Genomic DNA, 21,061 nt, shown 5'->3' with positions numbered 1-21,061 from the left:
GGGATTGGGGACCGCAGGTTACACAAGAGCAAACACTAGCCATAAACTTCAGGGTCAGTTCTGCACACAATTAAAACTTGTATCTCTACAAGGTCTGCTGAATAAAATTTTATGGATACACAAGTATAATGCTGATATCAAAACTACATGTTGGAAAAAGATCACAAGTTTATAGACCACACACACTCATACATATAAATAACATGTACTCTTCCTTCTCACATCTCTTGCCCTATTCCTTTTCTCTTCCGAAGTCATAGCCAAAATCAGATTATTTTGGCACATTTTACCTGCCAGAACCAAGAGAGGCCTAGAAATAACAGAAAGACTATGGCTTGCCATATTTTCCTAACTAGATAAGCATTAAAGGACACCATTACTAAAAGCTGCCATCAACTTCATCGTCCTATGCATCTATTACCAACTTCTATTCCTTTAGAAAAACAAAATAATGCTTTAAGAATGTCTGACCTGGTTCAAGTGAGTAAAATCTTAATTCACCTGGGGAGATTTGACACTAAAAAATATACAAGTTTTTTTTTTCCTGTAACCTGCTAAGAAATTATTTCTTGGTGGCCTATAAAACTTCATTCAATCTATACCTCATTAATGATTTATTTTCATTAAAATAAATGATCATCTTTGGGGTCGCATTTTACAAAAACATATTTAGGAGAAATTTCTTTAATTCATACCATAAGGCAAAAAAGTAGCATGATTTTTTATGTAAATTGTAGGTTTCCACTTTGAAAGAATTTTCTCAACCTAATAAAGATCAAGGGCCAGAAACACTAAGATAAACAACCAGAATTTTAAAATGAGCTAAGAAATAAGGCTTATATGATACCAATGGGATGTGTGTGGAGTGTTAAAAGAAAAAGCGCTGTTGGAATAGTGCTTAAGATATTGGCTGAGTAGGATATATCGAATTTAGTGTTATAGAAGCTGATAGCTGAAAGACAGCCTGAAGTCAGGAAGAATGTAACTATTAATATTTTATCAAATTTCACTATGGAAAAAAATACTTTTCACAGGAGAGGAGGAAATCAATTTGTCCTTTAAAGTGAAATTGACTAAATTCAGAAGTAAACAAACACTAGATCCAGGGTAAAACTCTCAGTCCACTCCAGAGGCCGCCACCAAGGTGATTCTTCTAAACTGTAAAGGGATTTGGCCCCAAAGTAATATGGAATATTCTGAGCAGTTTCATCGGCCACATCTGTACATTTTAGGGTGTTAAATGCCAAGGGAGGATCCTTCACAATGAAGTACCAGACACACTGCTTCTGAGTTTGGGAGGATCAAAATAGCGTAAGCTCTCCACACTAGCCACCCCTTAAAGTGAGACTGTCAGCCACATTGGAGCTAAGTACAGGTACCACTATGAGCCACTCGGCACTCATTGCTTCTACTCAGGGAAAGATGCCCTGAGCCAGAGAACATTCTATCTACCTTATCCTGATTCTTACACATTAGGAGTCTCATGCTCTCTCATGGCAAATCAAGTATTCTCTAGTAATTCTGGACTCCACAGGGCAGGAGCACTGGCGGACCCCATTTTCCTTTCAATTTCATTTCAAAACAGAAGATTCATTCCAGTATGCATCTCGTTTTCATCATGCTGTTTTTCAGTTTATAAGCTTATGGTGGCTTCCTATTTCCGAGTTGCTAATACCCTGCCTGTCTTTCAATGCTTCTGCTTTATTTCCACTACTGCCCAACACACCCTGGCCTGGCTGATGAAAATTCTGCCTGAAAGCCTACACTCTTTCCACCAAAATTTTTGGTTTCCCGCCTTGAGGGTATCTTTTTTCTCTTGAGTCACTGTGGGCTCAGGAAAGGCTAAATGACTTTCGCTATCCAACTAAGCAAAATATTGACAGCAATGTAAATCTGTTCGAAAATGAGCTGTTTACATGTTTCACTTTAACAGGTTAGGACTCAAAGTCCTTGAAGGAGGATCTAGCACAGACCTTGGCCAGAGGAGACTCTCGAATATTTGTCAAATTAATTAATTACCAAACCAAATGGAATATTTAGGTTAGTCCCAATATTTTTCCCTCCATTAATCTAAGGAATTAGTCACTGCAGCTTCAAGAGGTCCCTATAAATACAGAAAAAATGCTGCATAAGGAAATAAACCTTCTAAATTCCAGAGCACAATCTCACATCACTGTTCTGTAAGATAATGCACTGTAAACAGATACCACAGCAACCAGCTGCAGAGCCGGGGTGAGCCTCCTCCCCAGGCACAAGAGCACCCATAAGACCATCCTATTAACAGAAGCTTTGACAAGGAGCCCAGAAAAGAAGTTCCAAAGTTGGGCACCTAACAAAAACATCAAATAACCCTTCAATTTTTACAAACATTAAGAAAAATATTAAGAACGAAAATCCCTGTTTTTGAAAACTTCCTTTGACCATATTGATATGATATTAATACATACATAATAGAGACGCATGAAGTTAGATTCTTGCTGTCTGTAGATGCTATTTTGGGAAATGTGATCTGAAATTCACATTCTGGTAAAAGTGAGCCAGGTTAACAACAGCTTCTATTGAATGGAACATACTTTCACAACTCTATTTTATATATACATATATATGTATGTATGCGTATGTGTATGTGTGTGTATGTATACGCACACAAGATATTTCTCTTTGTTTTCCTTAACGATGGTTCATTTTTTAAAACTGCAAAGCTGGATGTTACAGCCGGTGTTTTAGGCTTAAATCTTAGTTTTGTCTTTCTTTACAATCCATTTCCTAGGGCCAATTTTTTTTTTTAAGTATTCAGAAACATGAGCTACTGTAACTGCATGTTCAAATACCCATGTGGAAACAGTCCCCTCGACTTATACATTCATTCTTAAAAGGCTGGAGTATGCAAACAAAGATGCGGTGGGCAGAGGGCCAGTTAATAAATCTCGTTTCCGACTAGCATCGGCATGAAACAGAGCTATGGGGAGTATCCTCTCCAGGGAGATCCAGGGCACAACTCATCTGCTGTGTGAATTAAACAGTATCACCTTAGATGGCTCACACCACATTTATTTTTTAAGCAGCTCTTAAAATATATGGATTTCTAGTGCTCATCCACGCAGTGAGGAAGCTGAGGCTGAGAGGATAATCACAGAGTAGTGGACATGAGCTGTGGAAACATGTCCCCATGGCTCTGCTGAGTCATTTTTGTACTTGCTTTTTTCAATTAAAATTACCAACCCAGGGATAATTTTCTAAAGGACATTTGCTTTTCTAATCAAAGTGCATACTAGTTTCAATGATGAGTTACCACCCGTTCTACTCTGGGCGTTGAAAATCAGCTCTGTTTACCTACCAGATACCTGGGTTAAGATATCTGGGTCAGGACCCACATTTGAATTATTTACAAACCTGGTACAAATGCTATAATAATAATGTCCTGTCCAAAGAGTGACTGCTCACCCATTAACAGTGCTCAGGAGCACTGTGCTATGCTCTAGGTATACTGTTCTCCTCTCACCTGTGCTGCCAGCAAAGGGAGGTGTGTTCCTGTCCAAGAGCTCCTGAAAGAGTACCTTTTCAGTAGTAACAGCATTCTCCCCATATTTACATAACCCTTTTAAGAAATTATTTGTTTTAAATGTTAAAAAGTTAGCTTGACAATCTCTCTATTAAGAATGGGGCTAGAAATTTTTATATGTACCAAGCAAAAGCAGAAAACAAAGCCTAAGATAAACGACTTACTGGGGGCCTACCTAGGAGTCAGTAAAGCAACCAGGAAAAGAATTCCCTCTGATCTCACCAGGGCACTGTGCTTACCCAGACCCCCTCTTATGGGACTTCACAGAGAACTTCCAAGCACACATCATTGTTGAGAGCTATACCAAACCTATAGCCAAAGTAAAACTTTTATATGCTTAAATCTCTACTCTGGCTTTTAAATTGCCTTCCAAGTTTCCTCAGCAATTAAATGGCTATATCGTTCCAGTCTTGGGATGCCAAAATAATGATGGAATGCTTCCTGGAGAGAAAAATGTGTCACATTTTTCCTTTTCCAACGCCCCTCCAAGAAAATAAGTGGTGGTTATATTACACTGGTCATCCACTTTGGAAGAAAAGCAGACCAAGGAAAACATCAAGTGTGTCTCTCTCCATATGCACCCTTTGTATAATACAATACAAATGCAATTTTGGAGGCTTCCTTCTTCGTTTAGCCTATGACATCTCTCACTATAGCATTCAGTAATCCTATTATATCAAATACAAATGCAATGATGCTCTTAGTGACTTAAGAATTTGTTCAGTCAGATGTTTATTAAAATTCAGTTTGTTTTTACATAATTTCAGGTACCACGATAGGGACTCAGAAAGCCAACCGGAAATAATTCAGGAAATGGATATAATAACTGGGATTAAATTAAAGATGTAAATAAAATTTCATTTAAAAGCAATTAATTCGTCACCAAAAGGTAACATTTAACCTTTCTGTCACATGATTTTCCATTGCCATTTCAACTTAGTTCATATGACTAATAAAACCCAACTAGGCAACTTCCTTTGGCCAACGTGGTAACATTTGAACTCCATCTTAAAAGCAACTGCTACCTACATAGTAGGGATTAAATCATTTAGGAAATGAGGGCTTCAAATTTATTACCCATAAGAACAGTTCAAGTAAGTAAGATTTAAAAGCAACTCAAGTTTTTTTGTTTTGTTTTTAAACTCTATTTTTAGGCTTTGGGATGTTCACAGAGGAGAAAAGTAAAGAAGAAAAGGAGCCCAACTTTCCCATCACAGGGGCTCCAAAAGAAGAGTCCCACAAGTTGTGAACCCATTTTGGTTTCCATTAAAAGAATAACAAGCACTTGAAAGCTGTAAGGATGCAATGTCAACACATTAGTTGGAACCATAAGGCATGAGATTTTGGTGACTTCATGGGCACAGCCAAAATTAACTCCAAGTATTTATATAACTGCCAGAGACCATAGGGCAAAGTTTGCTTATGATTTTTTTTTTTTTTTTGCATCAACAAACAGTACATTTCTTTGGTCAAAGAGAAAGGAAGTTAGGTACTTTTGGTCTTATTTTATGATATGCAACATTTATATACACAGAATATTCTACCCATAATACGATCTGAATGTTTAGATGAAGGCTTTAAAAAAAAAAAAAAGAGCTATTTCCTGTTGCTCGCTAGCTGAAAGGATGCGCCTTAGAGGTATGTGTGCTCTGCCTCAAAGCAAAAGCATTGTTACTGGTTATCAAGGTAACATTTAAAAATAACTACCCCAGTACAAAAGAACTTCAGAGGAAATATGACTGAAGCTATCAGTCTCCCTTTGAGTCTGGCCTTAAGCTGCATAAGACTCTAGCTGCATTCTCCATTACATTGTTATCCTTATCAAACAATGCAAACAATTTTAATGAGCTTATCTACTAGAACATATTGCCAGATATGTTAATGTAAAAATGATGCCAACCGTACAGGCCAACTCATTAATCAAAAGGCTCACAGTACAATGACCAAGATCAGTCCCATCCTCAAATCAGCCCTCAGCAAAACACCAGGAATTACCTTCCTACTGTAAATAAGAAGGAAGGGCTCCCCCACCCATGCGGTGGCCATAAACTCCAAAGAAAATGCATAACAGCGCTCAGTTTTTTTTTCAGGTCCTTTGCAGTCCAGTCTCTTTCTAATAAACCTAGGGTTCTATGGAGAAAATTTTGGTGAATGTCTGACACTGTGACCTCTGCTGTCAATCCTTGCACCAATCAGCGAGCAGAATTCTTACAAAGCTCCATCAATCTGGCGGTTTAACATCACAGACTGCAGCTTAATCTAGAGGATTCCATCTTTCCTGCACACTCTCCAGGTTAAGCGCAAACGTTTTTCTCTCCATCCTCCCGTTTTCTGCCTTTAAGCACAGCTACCTCATGGCTCCTTTAAAATCTAAAAGGGAAGGAGGAAAGGAAGTGCTACAGCCTGTCTCTTTGGACAGAGAGAAAAAATAGCATGCATTTTTATCAATGTGGAAGGAAAGAGATGAAGGGAGATCCCTCGCAGGCAGCAAACCTATTCACAAAATGCTTTCCATCTGCAATCGTGAAGCCTCAATGCATACCCAACATGACACATGGAATCGGATATCAAATAATCATAACCACCTTCACAAACGCACGCCTGCAGCCGGGGTCGCAGGCGGTGTCTGCTCCATTATATAACGGGCCGGATTTCCGCGCGCCCCCACGGCGGTCCCGGCGCTGCTCCGGGTGCCAGCCCCATTACCTGTAGGAACGCTCTCCGCGCACTGTGTGCTTCCGGAAAGGAATGATGGTCCCGTTATTATCCTGGATGATGTCGTTGTTGTTCTCGCCATTTGGGGACAGGGTTTGGGTCGGCCCAGGCATTGGCGCACTCCCGAGAAAAGGAACAAACCGCTGTGGGCAGGCTGATGAGGAAGGTGGCTGCGTCTTCCCGCTCGCTCGCCTGCTCCGCGCACAGACCGAGCCCGCCGCCTGCTCGCTCGCTTCTCCCTGCTCCCGCTCCGCCCCGCCCTCCTGCGTCCCCGCCCTCCGGCCGCCGACGTCAGAGCGCCGGCAGCAGCACCCTGGTCACGTGGCCTGCCCGTCACCATGGCAACCCGCTAACTCATCACCTCGCCTCAATTCGCACAGGGCCGCGGGGGTGACCACGCCAGCAGCTCCAGGCAGGCACCAGGGCAGGCCTACATCTGGCATGTAAAACCCCAGGCCACCCCGCAGCCCCCCTCGCAGACTCGCCTTGTCTGAAAACTAGCTCTTCCTCTAACCATTTCCTTTCCGACCCGTGCTCTAACTGCAGCTGTGTACACAAAAGAACGATTCATGCAAAGGGGTGTGGGAGACCCTTTAACTCCTTCAATACCAAGTTCTGATGCCATGAAAATTAAACTTGGTCAGGTTTCAGAAAAATCTAAAAAGACCTGGTGGCCAGCTTCTAGAAAAGGTATCAGACTAAGGGGTTAATATTTCTGGCTTCCTCCCCTATTTTCCAAATAGCGGCAAACTCCCCCCTCAAATAAGCCCAAAACCTTAAAACCTAAAAGGAAGCTGTACTTCCTTCTAATTAATGTAGCCTTTAATAATGTGAGGATTAAAGATTGCAAATTATGATATTTTCTATGCAAAAGAATCTTCAAAGACAATTTTTTTAAAAAAAGGTAACCACCATTTTAGAACATCAGTAACCCAAGACCTCCCAATTCAAATTCTTTATACTGCTTCCTGTTACAGATCACTGATTCCTTGCCATTTATTCTATTTCTATTTCAATTAAACAAGTGATCGCTTCATTTAGTATTTTGGAAGCTCTCATTCAATCTGTTCTATATCCTTGCAATGCAGTTTTCAAATACATTGGCTATGAGACAGGTACTATCATTATCCCCATTTTAAAGATAAGTAAAACTAGTAAGATTAAGTAAATTGCTTAAGGTCACAAAGCTAGGAAGTGGTAAACTGGAACTTCAAAGTAACATGCATTTATCTACATGACTGGACAGTAGTGATCTGTGTATAATGTGAGCTCAATAAATATTATAAATCAAGGTAAAAGTCAAATACTTCAGGTACACTCCCAACATAACCAGTGTGAAAAGATAGCTGTGAACAGAATTGCTAGTATAGTGCAAAGTCTATGAGTTAGATTATAAACTCTGAACAGACCCCACATACATCCAGAGGAGAGTTTGAAGGACTCTGCTTATTCGCAGTGACCTCTGACCTTTTGTGAGGTGAGAAGGAAGAACTGGGTTGTAGAAGACACAGCATAAATATACGTGACAGAAAGTACTAGCTATGGCTCACTCCTTCACATCACTGTATGGTTTATTAGCTTTATCATTTTGTGATATAGGTATTAAAAACAAGTAAATACTTTGTCATTCCTGACAATTCTCCAGCATATGTCCCTGGTAATAAGTTATTTCTGGTATCAAGCTTCTGGAATTAGAATCGAATGTTTTACAGCCCAGATGGTAAAGACAATCTCAAACTAGGAGGCCCCCTTTTTTTTCTTCCTATTTTATACGTTCCTTTTGGGCTAATATTTTAATAATTGTATTTTCTCTTTCTCCAGCTAGTTCACAGTGCTCAAATTGATTCCTTCTCCACATCTCGGTTTACATGAGAATTTTTTTCTCATACAATCAGGATCCAATCCTGATCTAAGAACTTACAAGGTACACAGATAAATATCTAAGTACCAGATACCAAGCCTCACGTTGTACAATGAGCTAAGGGGGCATGAAAGTATAGTCATCCCTACAAAGACCCATGCTTCCTCTTACTATTTTGGTCACTTGACCCACTGTTGTCAATTTCCTTACTAATTTTTTCCCTTTCACAAAGCTTCCCCTTTCTTGGGGGACAGTCTGAAGTTGAAAGACACAGTCTACAAATCAAATATTTAATGTTTTCACAGTATGCCCTCTCAATCTGGGTTCTTTGGTACAGCTTACTTTTCCATGATCCCATATTTAAGTAATACGTTAGACATAATTGGTGTTATGGGTACTAAATTTGTCAGAATTTGAATGTATAGTGCATTGATTATATCAACTGATTTTGTGGCTAGAATACTCCCACTTTGTTTCTAGGCTGCTCATGACGGAGGGGACGACGGCCAAGAATTTGGGTTGATGGGCTAAAAAGGGAGGGGTTGCGAGTCAGGTGAAGGAGGTATCTAAGAGCCCTGTAAATCTTCCTCTACGACTGCTCTGAGCCACACTACTATAAAGGGACCCAGAGAGCTCCAGAGACCAGTTATTACCCTCTGAGATGCAGGGGTAACAGGGGTAATAATTTGAAAATATTAAACAGATGTGTTTTCATTCCTCTCTCCATAAATCAGGTTACCTGGCAGCCATTCTCCAGTTTAGCCCTAGGGAAAAGGGAAGGGCAAATTCCACTTTGAGAAGGAGGATAATGTGATATAGGGAAAGTGCAGAAAATGCAAGAAGAGCCCACTCTTTTCCGCCCCAGCTGAGTGGAGAAAGGGGATGAGGGTAGGACAAGGCGGGGAGTCTCCCATGCCCAGCTTTCCAGGTTCAAGTCCCAGAGGGGAGACGTGGATAGGCTGAGAACAAAGCCTGAGGGACTTTCTTTTGCTTCATTTCCATTTGAGACTCTAGGAAACAGCCGCCTTAAAGAGTTGGGTCTCCCCAGACAAAGTGCAGCCACATCACAGTATAGACTAAAACCAGTGGCCTGGTATGATTAGGAAAAAGGTAGCCTTAAATTTCACTCTCAGCATCTCCTTTTGCTGGCATGCAATATGGAAGGTATGTAGAAATTTCCCTATAAGGGCATAGCAGGAGGTCAAGTGGATGTTGCTGTCAGAGAACTAAGTTTATGGTGGTGGTGGTAGGAATGTAATGAAGGGATGTCTTCACAACAGAGGCAAAGGGATGTTTACCTGGGTCCATGGGGTGGCACATTTAAAGCAGAGCCCAAATAGGAGAAATAGCCAGCTCCAAGGAAGCTACACAGAGCCAGAGTCAAGCCTGTAGAGAGAGAGTGCAGCTAAAGGGTTCAGCACAGGCCACCAGCAGAATGCTCACAGATGGGCTCAGACCAGCTACTCCTCAGCAGACTCAGATATTACAAACCCAAGGACCAGCATGAGACCTCTAGGGAGGCCCCTACTCTCTCCAGCTTTTGTTTCTATAAGTTTCACTCACCTATTCCTCCAGACACAATCTTGCAGAGGGGCTAGGGAAATGAAGGGCCTCTCAAAGACTGAATATTCACCCAACAGATGGTCTAAACTGTGAGTGAGCAAGGTAAAAATAATCGGGAATTATAACAAAATTACAACGTAAGTGCTATAATAATGGTACCACGTAGGGTGGTATGGGACCTTAGAAGATGAGTACTGAACTCAGAATGGAAACTGGGAAGTAGGTCTGAAAAGTATACCTAAAGTCTTGAGTGACTAATATTTTTGTTCACTTTTTATGCACCGAACCGAATATGAGGTCCCTTAGGGCAGAGGCTTCAACAGTTTTGTTCACTGCTATATCTGCAGTTCCTAGAACAGGGCTGGGCAGGTATTAGGCACTCAATGAATGTATAATTCATTCATTTATTCATATATCTGATTTGATTCTCAGAATAACCCTAATGAGAAAACTGAGGCTCAAAGAGAAGAAACAACTTGTCTAGGATTGGATATCAGGTTTTTCTCTTCACCCGAAAGATCGCATGCTTATCCATTAGGCTATATTGCCATTTAAAAGAGGAATGGCAGCGTAGAGGGAAAATAAAGGGCTTTTCAAGGAGATATTCATGGGTACAGAGGTAGGAAAGGGTAAACGTCTCTGGGAAACAGCAGATTGTTCGGTATGGACAGAGAACAGAGTGCACAGTGGCAGGAGATGGGGCAAGGACCAAGGTGCAGAATGGTCTTATGGCCAAGCTAAGGAGCTTAACTTTAATTCTGAGGGTGATCTGGAACCATGAAGTGCTGTAGGGAGAGAAATTAATGGTGAAATTTGCATATCAAGGAGGTCTAACGCTGACGATAGTATGGAGGATATATTGAAGATCAAAATGAGTAAAAAAGTGGTGAAGACCTCAACTAAAACAGAGACCAAGGGGTTGCAGAATTTGAGATTTCAGAAGGTATAGCTCTTAGAGTTTGATGACTGAGTGTGGACACAATCGTTGGTGGGAGTTAGGGTGGGTAGTGAAGGAGAAAGAGACATCTCAATTGAATCCCAAGTTTATGGCTCAGGTGACCAAATGGATAATGGTAGCATTTATCAAGCTAGGGAATACAGATTAAATTGTTCTTTTAGAAGAAAGTTTCTCATATGTGTTTTAGACACAGAGAAGTACCTATAGGACATCCTAGTAGTCAACGTGCTTCACACATAGTGAGTGTTCATTAAGTATTTGCTGAATAAGGGAATATATAGGTATTGATCTTATGAGATATCTTTGACTCGGAGATAACACGTCATGGGGAGGAAATTATCTCGTAGGTGATCATTGCAGCTGTAGGTGCTCTCATTCAGGGAGAAAGAGACGAAACCCTTTAAAGGCTGAGTGATAGAAGACTGTGAAGGATTTTGCTTAGTGGAGCAAATCATAGGCAGGAGTAATTTCAGTGGGCCCAGGGAAGAAGCAGTTTTAACAGGGGAAAGGAAGAGGTCTCAAGGGTCAAATGTCCCAGAAAGATTGAATCAGATATAGGCAGAGAAGTGTTTACTTGATTTGATAAGGTGTTCTCAAAGATATCTTTAAGAGGCTAGATTACGGGTCATACCCATCAATGACTACTGAAGAAAATAAAGAAATCTTTCAACAAGTAGGAAAAGCTGCAATCCTTTGTAAAAGCAGGAATTTTGTGAGTGATATTGAAGGAAGGAGGCCATACTAAATCAAGCATCGTATATATTATCAGTGACTAATGGGAATCAACAATTATTTGCACTAAAAAGCTCCCAGGATTATTGGAAGAAAATGTTAATCAATAAGCACCTGTTAGGCATCAGATGAACTGATCCTCCATTTAGGCTTCCAGTCTAGTGAGGTCAGGAGCCACCAAAAAAAAAAAAAAAGTAAAACAAATATTTAAAATGTATGTTTGGAGAGCAGGATTTCTAAGACCCAAAGGACACAGAACCAGAGGCATGAGAACAGGGAGCAAAAAGGAAACCAGCAGCAGGTCCAATCGGAGAAGACTGAACTGGGAACTAACTCGAATTTTAATTTTCAGAGTTCCTAGGTTAGAACACAATCATGTTTCTCTTACGACTTAGGCCAGAGAGCACAAATAATTACATATTGACAGAAATCATTGTCTCTCCACTTCTTCAAGAGAACAGGGATTTTTGCATTGCCTTGGATTTGTGAAATCCAAAATACAATAGCAGAGAAGATATGAATTCACTAACCAGGAATGGATGTTAATCCTGATTCAATCCCAGAAGCACCTACTCATCATGAATGCCTTTTCCAGGTTAAAATGTGTTCATTGAAGCTGATAATCACCGCTGGCAAAGGCATTCACAGCTGTCACACCACCTTACACGGGGGCCTCCTTAGATCGTTATCACCTCGAATACAGACAGAAGATTCCACTTCGCAGTCATCTCCTCTGCCCCAGGACAAGTCATTGCTCCTATGCGTATGTCCTAAGATATTTTCCAGTAGGGAATAGCAGGGACAGGTTACCAATGACTGAAAATATGCTCTGCACCCAAAATGACAGCAGTGAATAAATATGTGATTGGCCAGCCAGTGGGGCTGGCCCTGAAATTGCATTGGTGGCATACAAATGTATTTGAGATTGGTCCTTGCTCACTATCTTTAACACAAAGGCATAGGAAGATTTTATTAGTTCTTCCTCTGGATCTGATGAGAATTTTATCATATGTTCATGCCTCCTGGCTTTAAATAATAATATTTCATTTAAGAAAAATTGGTGAATAATGCTTTCCTCCAGATGAAGAAAGCCCTCTTCAAAACCAACGTACACAGGTATGCTCCTCCAGAACTGACTTTTGAGATTACTTGTCTTTGCAGGTTATTTAGCAACCACATTTAAGGTTATGCTGATATGTTCAGAAGGCAGAATTTTGCAGGTGTCCTATTTGCCAGCCAAATAGCAAGGTTTCACATGATGTCAAAACACAGAATGTGCCATTGTATAAGACTTCTCTGTGTGTTGCTTTTGCTTTTTCTTAGATTTTTCGCAAGCTTGGATTTAATTTTGTGGAACGACTCATAGTACATGATGTGAATGCAATTTAAAAACACTCACAGAGCATTGTGATTTCTGTAATCATTCAGTCAAACCTCTGCAATGTGCAGTTTCAGTCTATTAAATAAAAACATGTTTTTGAATTATGTCATTTGGTTAAATTTAAGAGCTTTAAAAATTATGTTTACCATAAAAATGCAATATGACACATGTTATAATCAAAGAATGTATTAAGTGTCACAGGAAAATAGAAAAGAAAGTAACCATGCTTGGGGGAAACTATGAAAAGCTTCCAGAAGGTAGGAATATTTGAATTAGGGCGTAATCATTCATTCAACAAATATTTATCGAGCACCTATGAAGTGCCAGGAACAATCAGGTATTGGAGAGAAAGAAATGTATAGACAAAATTTTCTGCCTTCATGTAACTTACACTTGAGTGTATGAGTGTGTGTACATGGTGGTGTGAGGGGACAGATGATAAACAAGGAAAGTATGTGTGTTTCAGATGGTGGAAAATACTGTAGGGTCAAATAAAGCAGGAAATGGGGACAAAGAGTACAGAGGAAGTATGTTATAATTTTAAATGGGGTGACCAGGGTAAACATTCCTGAGAAGGTGATATTTAACCAATGACACGAGGGATATCAGAAAGAAGAATGTTCCAGGCAGAGACAACAGCAAGTGCAAAGGCCCTGCGGTGGGAACATGACTTGTTCAAGGAACAATGAGGAAATTAGGTTCCGTATATGCAGCAGAGTGAGTGTGTGCAGTGTGTGTGTGTTTTGTGGGGATGGGGGAGACAGTTGTAGAAGATGAGGTCAGAAAGACCACAGACACCAGGACATGCAGGGTTTTGAAAGGCCATTGTAAAGACTTTGGCTTAAAACAAAAGTTAGAAACCATTCATTTGTAGGAGTGTTGGCAATGTTGGCAAAGATGTGGAATAGTCTATAATCACGGTAATAGCAATACCTAATATTTGAGTACATTTTATGGGCCAAATGCTATGCTCACAATAAATAGGTATTCTAATCCTCATAGAAATGTATAAGAAAGGGGCTATTCTAAGTCCCATTTGTCAGAGGAGGTAACTAGCTTGGTAACTTAACCAGATCACCAGCCAGGAAGTGGTAGAGCTGGGCATGAACATACCTGTTGGATGTCAGAGACATCCTTCTTCCTCACTGGCTCAGTCTGCCTTCCACTAAGGTCTGGTTAACCTGGAGGCAGAAATGCAGGATCCAGAGGTGAGAGCTGCAGGGTTGCAGCAGAGGACACAGAGGCAAGAGATTGCTGCCATAAAGGCAATTCTGTGGAAGGAGCAAGGGGATAAAGCCAGAAAAAGGCTGAGTGGCAGAGAGAAGAAAAAGGAGCAAGGGAGGCCGAGGTGGGAGGATCGTTTGAGCTCAGGAGTTCGAGACCAGCCTGAGCAAGAATGAGACTCTGTCTCTACTAAAAATAGAAAGAAATTATCTGGACAACTAAAAATACATGGAAAAAATTAGCCGGGCATGGTGGCGCATGCCTGTAGTCCCAGCTGCTTGGGAGGCTGAGGCAGGAGGATCGCTTGAGCCCCGGAGTTTGAGGTTGCTGTGAGCTAGGCTGATGCCATGGCACTCTAGCCCAGGCAACGGAGTGAGACTCTGTCTCAAAAAAAAAAAAAAAAAAAAAAGAGCAAGGGATGGGAAGCTATACAGGAGAGCATTATTTGTGGGAGTGAGGGATTGGAAGAAATGGAAGAATAGGAGCTGTAAATTATGGTTAAGGAAAAGGGAGGGGGAGGGAGGAAAAAATACTAAAATTTGGGGTTAGTTTATATGATTAATAGAAAGAAGAATGATTTTCTCACAGTTATTTATAGTGATTAGCTATTTTATTTCTGAGTAATCCTCGACTAGCAACGTCCAATGCTTTGATACCTTCTGGAGGGAAAGGAAACCGCAGGCTTTTTTTGGTATTTGTATTCAAAGCTAAAATCTGCTTTCATTTTCAGTATGCCAAGACTGTTATAATTCAAGCATCCAGCTACAGACATGCCTATTTGAATGCTCTCATAAAATGTGTCTATGTCCAAATTTATGAAATTCCTTTATTTCCTTCCTCTCCTTTATTTCCATGTTAAAATAAAACGCATCTAGTTGAAGTGACTTGGTAGGAAACTAAAAAGTGATGAAAGGCACCTTGGGCTCAGTTGGGTGACAAGAGAAAGAAAGTACCACTAACAAATAAATAATCAAGAAAGATTCCCTTAGGGCTCTCAAAAGTCAACTAACCCACTGGGCTTTATTTCTGACTTTGATGTTGAAAAGTGCAAACCAAGTGAAGAGACTCTGTAATATAAACACGAAGCCCCGAGATGGCGGAAAAACAGTTGTTCTCTCAGGTACTTGGGGCCTCCAGAGAGTCAGAGCCACTCAGAACCCGGGCCACCAAGTGGCACTCAGGGACACTGGGAGGAAGGATCTTCTCTGCCAAGCGTAGAGTGCACCTCAGCAGAGCTACGGCTTACCACGGCTCCTTGACAGCGTGTCAGGGGAACATGAGGCCGGCAGCTGGGAAGCAGTGTGAGTAATGGAAGAGAAATTTCTCAATTTCTGACCTCATCCAAATAAAATTTTTAAAACGAAAATTAAAGCAGCCTACTTCATTAGAGGAAAAAAAAAAAAACAAGAATACAACTGGAAATCATGAAGTAAGACTAAGTTTCCATCAGAAATGTTTTAATTAGAGTTTATATTTTGTTTCCTCAAGTGCTTAGAATGCCAAGTGTCCTCCTGTTCTCAGTTCACATTCACTCAACATCCATAGAACACGAAGATGGGGGTCCAACTACAGAGTGTAGCACACAAAAACAATGGGTCACCTTCAGGAAGCTTCCATTTAATTTCTCTATAAAGTAATGAGACCCCCAGGAAAACCAAAGGGATCTTAGTCTTAACATAATGAGACATAGTGAGTCGATAGTCAGATGACAGATCTAGAATCAATTCTTAGGATCAACTCCCCTACACAGCCTGTCCTCATACCCTCCCCAGCAGCCCACAGCTCCAAACTCTTCAGGGAGGATCCTATCAACCTTCAGGATGCAATGGAATCATCATAAATGACAAGTAATAGCATGTAGTCCAAAGAGCATGTATAATGGATATTATTTTGTTTGTTCCTCCTCCTCTTGGGAAAGATTTCTTCCAACCATGTGGTTCTAGCAGAGCTCGTCAATTATAATATTCTGTCCTCCTGGCTCCTATGGATTGGTTCAGAGAGAGGCCTATGACCCAAATCAGGCCATTTAGAATATTTCTCTAGGATTTTCTATTAATAAAATTAGAGCTGCAATGTGTGTGTTTGGGGGCAGGGGGATGGTATCACGTTATTAAAGATAATGCTTTAGAATTAAGAAAATATAGCATAAATTATACATTTATTATATTTGCACAGAAGAAACAAGTAGCAAAGTACAAAGAGTTCATGGTTTGGATTAATACAGACTTGGATTTGAATCCAGGTGCTGGTACTTATAAGTTGTGTAACCTTGGCCAAATTACTTAACTTCTTTTAGCCTCAGCTTCTTCATCCATAAAGTAGGTGTAATAAGATTTACAATGTACCATTTTGAGATATAAACCTAGGTTCCTGCCTTGTCCCCTGTGGCTATAATTTTTTGTCATTCTTCCTTTTAAGAGCTTGGATTTATTTCTCCTTCTCTTGAATCCCTGTATCCTCGTGGCAGCTTCAATCAATAGATTTTGGTAGAAATGGATGCCATCCAGTTCTTGGCCTAGACTTTACAATGAATGGCAGCTTCTGCCTCAGTTTCTTAAAAGTCAGCTGCCCTGTGAGAAGTTTGACTACTCAGGGACCACCATGCTGGGGGAGTACAAACCATGTGGAGAGCCCAGAGGATGAGACATCACGGGGGGGGCAAGGGGGGGCGGAGGGAGAGAACACATAGAGTACCATGGCTCCAAAGATATTACTGAAGAAGCATCCTGCAGCCCCAGCAACCACAGCTGACACTATATGGACATAGAGACCAGGAAAACTGCCTATCCAACATCTTCCTGGATTCCTGATCACAAAACCATGAGATATTTACTTAAAATAACCATTTAGTAATGAATTTTAGGGTAGTCTGTTACGAAGTAATAGATAACAGCAACACCCTGTTGGTTCTCTGTTGCTGCATAATGAATCACCCCCAAACTTAATGGATTAAAACAACAGAAATCATTTTATCATTATCTGTTGTCATTCTAGAGGTTGACTAGGCTCAGCCAGGTGGTTTTTACTTATTGTCTCTCATGCAGCTGAAGAGTACTGAAGTCATCTTAAAGGCTTCCTCAATTTCATGACTGGTGGCTGATGTTGCCTTTCGGTTGGGACCTCACCTGGGGATCTGGCTGGAACACCTACACAAGCCCTTCCCTGTGGCCTGGGTCCCCTCAGTATGGTGGCTGGGTTCCAAGCTCAATCAGTCCTAATGAGCAGGCAGAAGGTTATGGTAGTTTTAAAACCTAGTCTTGGAAGTCACAGAGCATCACTTGCATCATACTTTGCTGGTCAAGGCAGTCACGAAGGTCCTCCCAGGTTCAAGAGGAAAGGATATCAACCCTATTGGTATCCTAAATGGGAGGAACATCAATCTCACACTGCAAGGAAACCATGTAGAATGGCATATAGAATGGGAGATATTGCAGTAGCCAACCTTGGAAAATCTGCCATACTCATCCCGCTGCGCCTTCTTACTCCGTTTCCTCAACGTGGGGCAGGAATGCAGGACATGAAGAATTAGTGCTCAAGTACTGAGTTTCAAAATAGACTTGTAAGCCCATGGCAGAGAGAATAACCTGAAGAAGGAAAGTTTATGAGCCTCAAAAGTCTGATTTTCAAGTATCAAAGTCTTAAAATCCTTTAAAAACTCAGAACCTAAAGTTTGTGCCATAAGCCACAAGACTACATGACTGGTTGGAAACTGCTGAATTAGGAGCTGGTGAGTGTCCCTCTCTCCTATCCCCATCCATGCCCCAAGTCAGCTTGGCAATATGAGAGTAGAGGGAACTTGACCTCCATTTTATATCTGGAACCCTGAGGGGTGCCAAAGCCACAAAGAGAAGTTCGTCACCACCGCACAGGACCAGCAGGGCTCAGATGCAGGTCAACAGTTTAGGGCAATACCAATTTTTCTGCAGAGCTACCAGATATTTCTGGGGAGGGAGGAAGAACAAACCTGACCCCATGTGGTAGGGACAGAAACATCAGCAGAAAAGAATAGGCCTCCTCTGCAGACCATGCCCATTTTCCCTGGGGAGAGTTGCCATGGAAGCAATTCAAAGCACCACATCTCCATTCAGGTTTCCAGAAGCACCTTGTAAAATGTGAGCCTGTGGCATGATGTCTGTATTTATCACTGCATTCTCCCACTTACTGAATAAACAGAGCAGAGGCAGAAGCAGAAATTAGGTTGCCACCATGAGTTTAGACCATACACAGTGAATTTAATGAGGAAGCTACTCCTCTACTTGGCTCTGTTTCTAGATCTCCTGCCTGAGCTGAACTTACAACCACCACTTAGTTTTGAATCCTCAGAACCCCTTTCCCCTACTCCCTGTCTGTCTGATTTGGTCATCATACATGTTCATTTGGCAAGAGGACATGTATGTCCCTCTCACTCCTCACTGCCTACTTCAGACATACTTCTTCCTCATGCCTACATCATGAGGTTCTCTGGAGAGGTTTCCTTGCTTCTCAATGGATCTGACATTTCACCACTAGCTCTATCTTCCCCCCTTTCTTTTTTAAAAGTCTTCAGTGGTTCCCTATTGGTTTCAAGACAAAAATTCCAAGTTTCACTTTTGGCATTTATGGCCCCATGCAATCTAACTACCTTTAAGAAACTTATCCTCTACCGCACACAGTTAACAGTGGGGTTTAATTTGGTTACCTCCCAACCTGGAGTTGGTTTTGGTTCCTGGTATCAGCATAAGCAAAGGCTTCCTCTCTGTGTGACAGGCGAAGAGAAGAGCCTGTAAACTTTCCTATTTTGAATCCTTCACAAATGCTCTCATGGAAATAGATTCTTCCGTCCAATTATTCTATTGGACTCGGTTCAAAAGGACTGCTAGACTTCTAAGCTACCATTTGAAAATAACTTCAGGCTGCTTTATCAAAAAGCTAGGAACAGGACAGCAATTTAGTCAAATGTATTATGATGATGTAAATGTAACAGTGTCTGAGTTGGTACCTTCTGAGAGTCCGTGTCCTCCCAGGATGGGGAGAAAGAGCTGGGCACATTCAGCCACCACTGTCTCATCTTTACAATTGCTTTGGTTATAATCAGACTACATCCTTAAAGTCAGAATCATGATGTTTTCAGTGAATTAAAATATCAGCTTAAAAATTCACAGGGAATTACTGATTGGAAGAAATAAAGAGTTACAGCACTGCTATTTCCTACCAATGGCTAGGACATTCAAAGTTCCACAGAGGGTAAGTTCTGAGGCCAGATGACAAGTCCAGAAAAAGTTCCTTTGGCCGGTTACTCACATTTGGACACAACAGGCTGAACAGCAGCCTCGCATTCTGCACGCAAAACACTCAACTCTGGGTAAAGTAAATCATTCCACAAGTGGCCTTCTTCCACATTCACGGTACTTGCGAAGAGTTCCCGAAGTTTGGACACAGCGCTGTGGAGCAGAGCCAGTAAACTTCACAGCGGTTATGAAACAGCTGCAAATCATGCTTATGTCATGCATTATACAAATACTCTATAAAGGACACATTTGATCAAGAGAAGAAATATGGCTTTGCTTGTCCTAATCAAGGTGAGAAGCTGGATTTCACCAAAAGAGACTTAAGAATAAGCCCCTTGTGTTTCTAATTATGTAATTGTAAAATTTATAGCTAACCTATATTACATTTCATATTTTATTTTCCCTACTCTCCCTCCTCCAAGCAAAGGAATCATGTACTCCCAACCTTTAAATTCATCACTGTAGCCATTCACATCCTGGAGGAGGAAAAGTAACAGCAAACTGAGACCAAGAACCTGCCAGTCCTCTTGGAGCTTAACACTGATTTTACCTGGTGGAAGAAAACGCCCTCCAGCAATGAGAGATGTTGCCCTCCTTGATGTTGTCTGTGGCATAGAGGAAGATAACAAAAATTTACTGAAAAGACCTTTTCCTAATTCCCCTTGAATATCAGTCAGGCCAGTGTAATATCCAAGTTTTCTATGTGATTATAATTCTCTCCAAAATGGGAACCAGAAGTCCAGTGACCTTTTGGACCCTGTTCTGCAGATATCCTTAGTAAATTTTATTAATCTGGAGATTCTTGCTTCCATTTGCTAAAGAAAAGCAAGTTCTATTATTAGCAATAGAATTTAAATACGTTTATTTGTAGAAATGTTTTGTTCTATTTCAGTCTGAAGAAAATGGTATTCACAGGCAGTCTTTCAGCAAATATTGCAATAGATACTCCATGAGTAAAGGGTGATGTCAGGGCATGACTGAAAGGGCGAGGGATACAAAGAGTTCATAATTTACAAAGGGGCTGGAAAAAAATCTCTATTCTTCCTAGGTTCAAGTTAGGAGTTTAAAAACCTTTAAGAAATAGGATCAAGACTGGGAAGTTCGTAAAAATCCCCACTCATGATAGCAGAGCAAGATAGCAGCTCACTGAAAACTCAACCACTATCTATAGCCCTGGAACTCCGACTGCTTCTAATGCAATAAAACTGGCCACTTTCCCCTGCCACAAACCAAATCATTGGAAGATATCTGATAGAGCCCATATTATACACTCTTAGCCTGAAGCATCAATGCTTTGTTGTTTGTGTGAAAATTTCAACCCCAACATGATGTTATTTAACTTATTCTTTACTGTGGCCTATGGTGATCCTTTAGTATATTTGACATTTACGATTAAATAAAAAACATATTTGGGTTGCCATATTCTTATAACAAATATTTGGCTGTACTACAAATATTACCTAATAAAATGGTTATGTTTTGACGTCTTAGCCATTGTGGACATATACTACTGGGTAAAAAAACAGCAAGGCATCAGTAAATTTAAAAATAATTATACTCAGTATCATTTTGTCCTTGGCTTCAGTTCAGATTACCTATTCAACGAGTCTAAAATATTATTCTACTTGGATTTTTTTTTTTTTTAAAAACATGTTCCATTCAAATATCTACCTGATCACCAAATCCTATCAATTCTTCGATTTTTTTTTGAGAGATGGATGGGCAGCACAGTGGAATTTAATGTATTCAATATTTTTCTTCTATTTAAGCATACTTATTAAATTTCTTATTTTCTTCT

The 21,061-nt window shown here is 40.7% G+C and overlaps 1 protein-coding gene across 1 annotated transcript in view; it reads right to left on the bottom strand.

Moving 5' to 3' along the window:
- Positions 1-6,502, bottom strand: part of MAPRE2 (microtubule-associated protein, RP/EB family, member 2) — a 97,805-nt gene extending 91,303 nt beyond the window's left edge. Inside the window, exon 1 of the mRNA XM_012656607.1 lies at positions 6,269-6,502. Coding sequence (XP_012512061.1) covers positions 6,269-6,359 — 91 coding nt within the window. The 5' untranslated portion in view covers positions 6,360-6,502. The remainder of the gene's footprint in view (positions 1-6,268) is intronic.
- Between the last annotated feature and the right edge of the window lie 14,559 nt (positions 6,503-21,061).

Source organism: Propithecus coquereli, unplaced genomic scaffold (genome assembly GCF_000956105.1).
Source record: "Propithecus coquereli isolate 6110/MARCELLA unplaced genomic scaffold, Pcoq_1.0 Scaffold51, whole genome shotgun sequence".
Taxonomy (NCBI): domain Eukaryota; kingdom Metazoa; phylum Chordata; class Mammalia; order Primates; family Indriidae; genus Propithecus; species Propithecus coquereli.
This window is presented reverse-complemented; position numbering and strand designations above follow the sequence as displayed.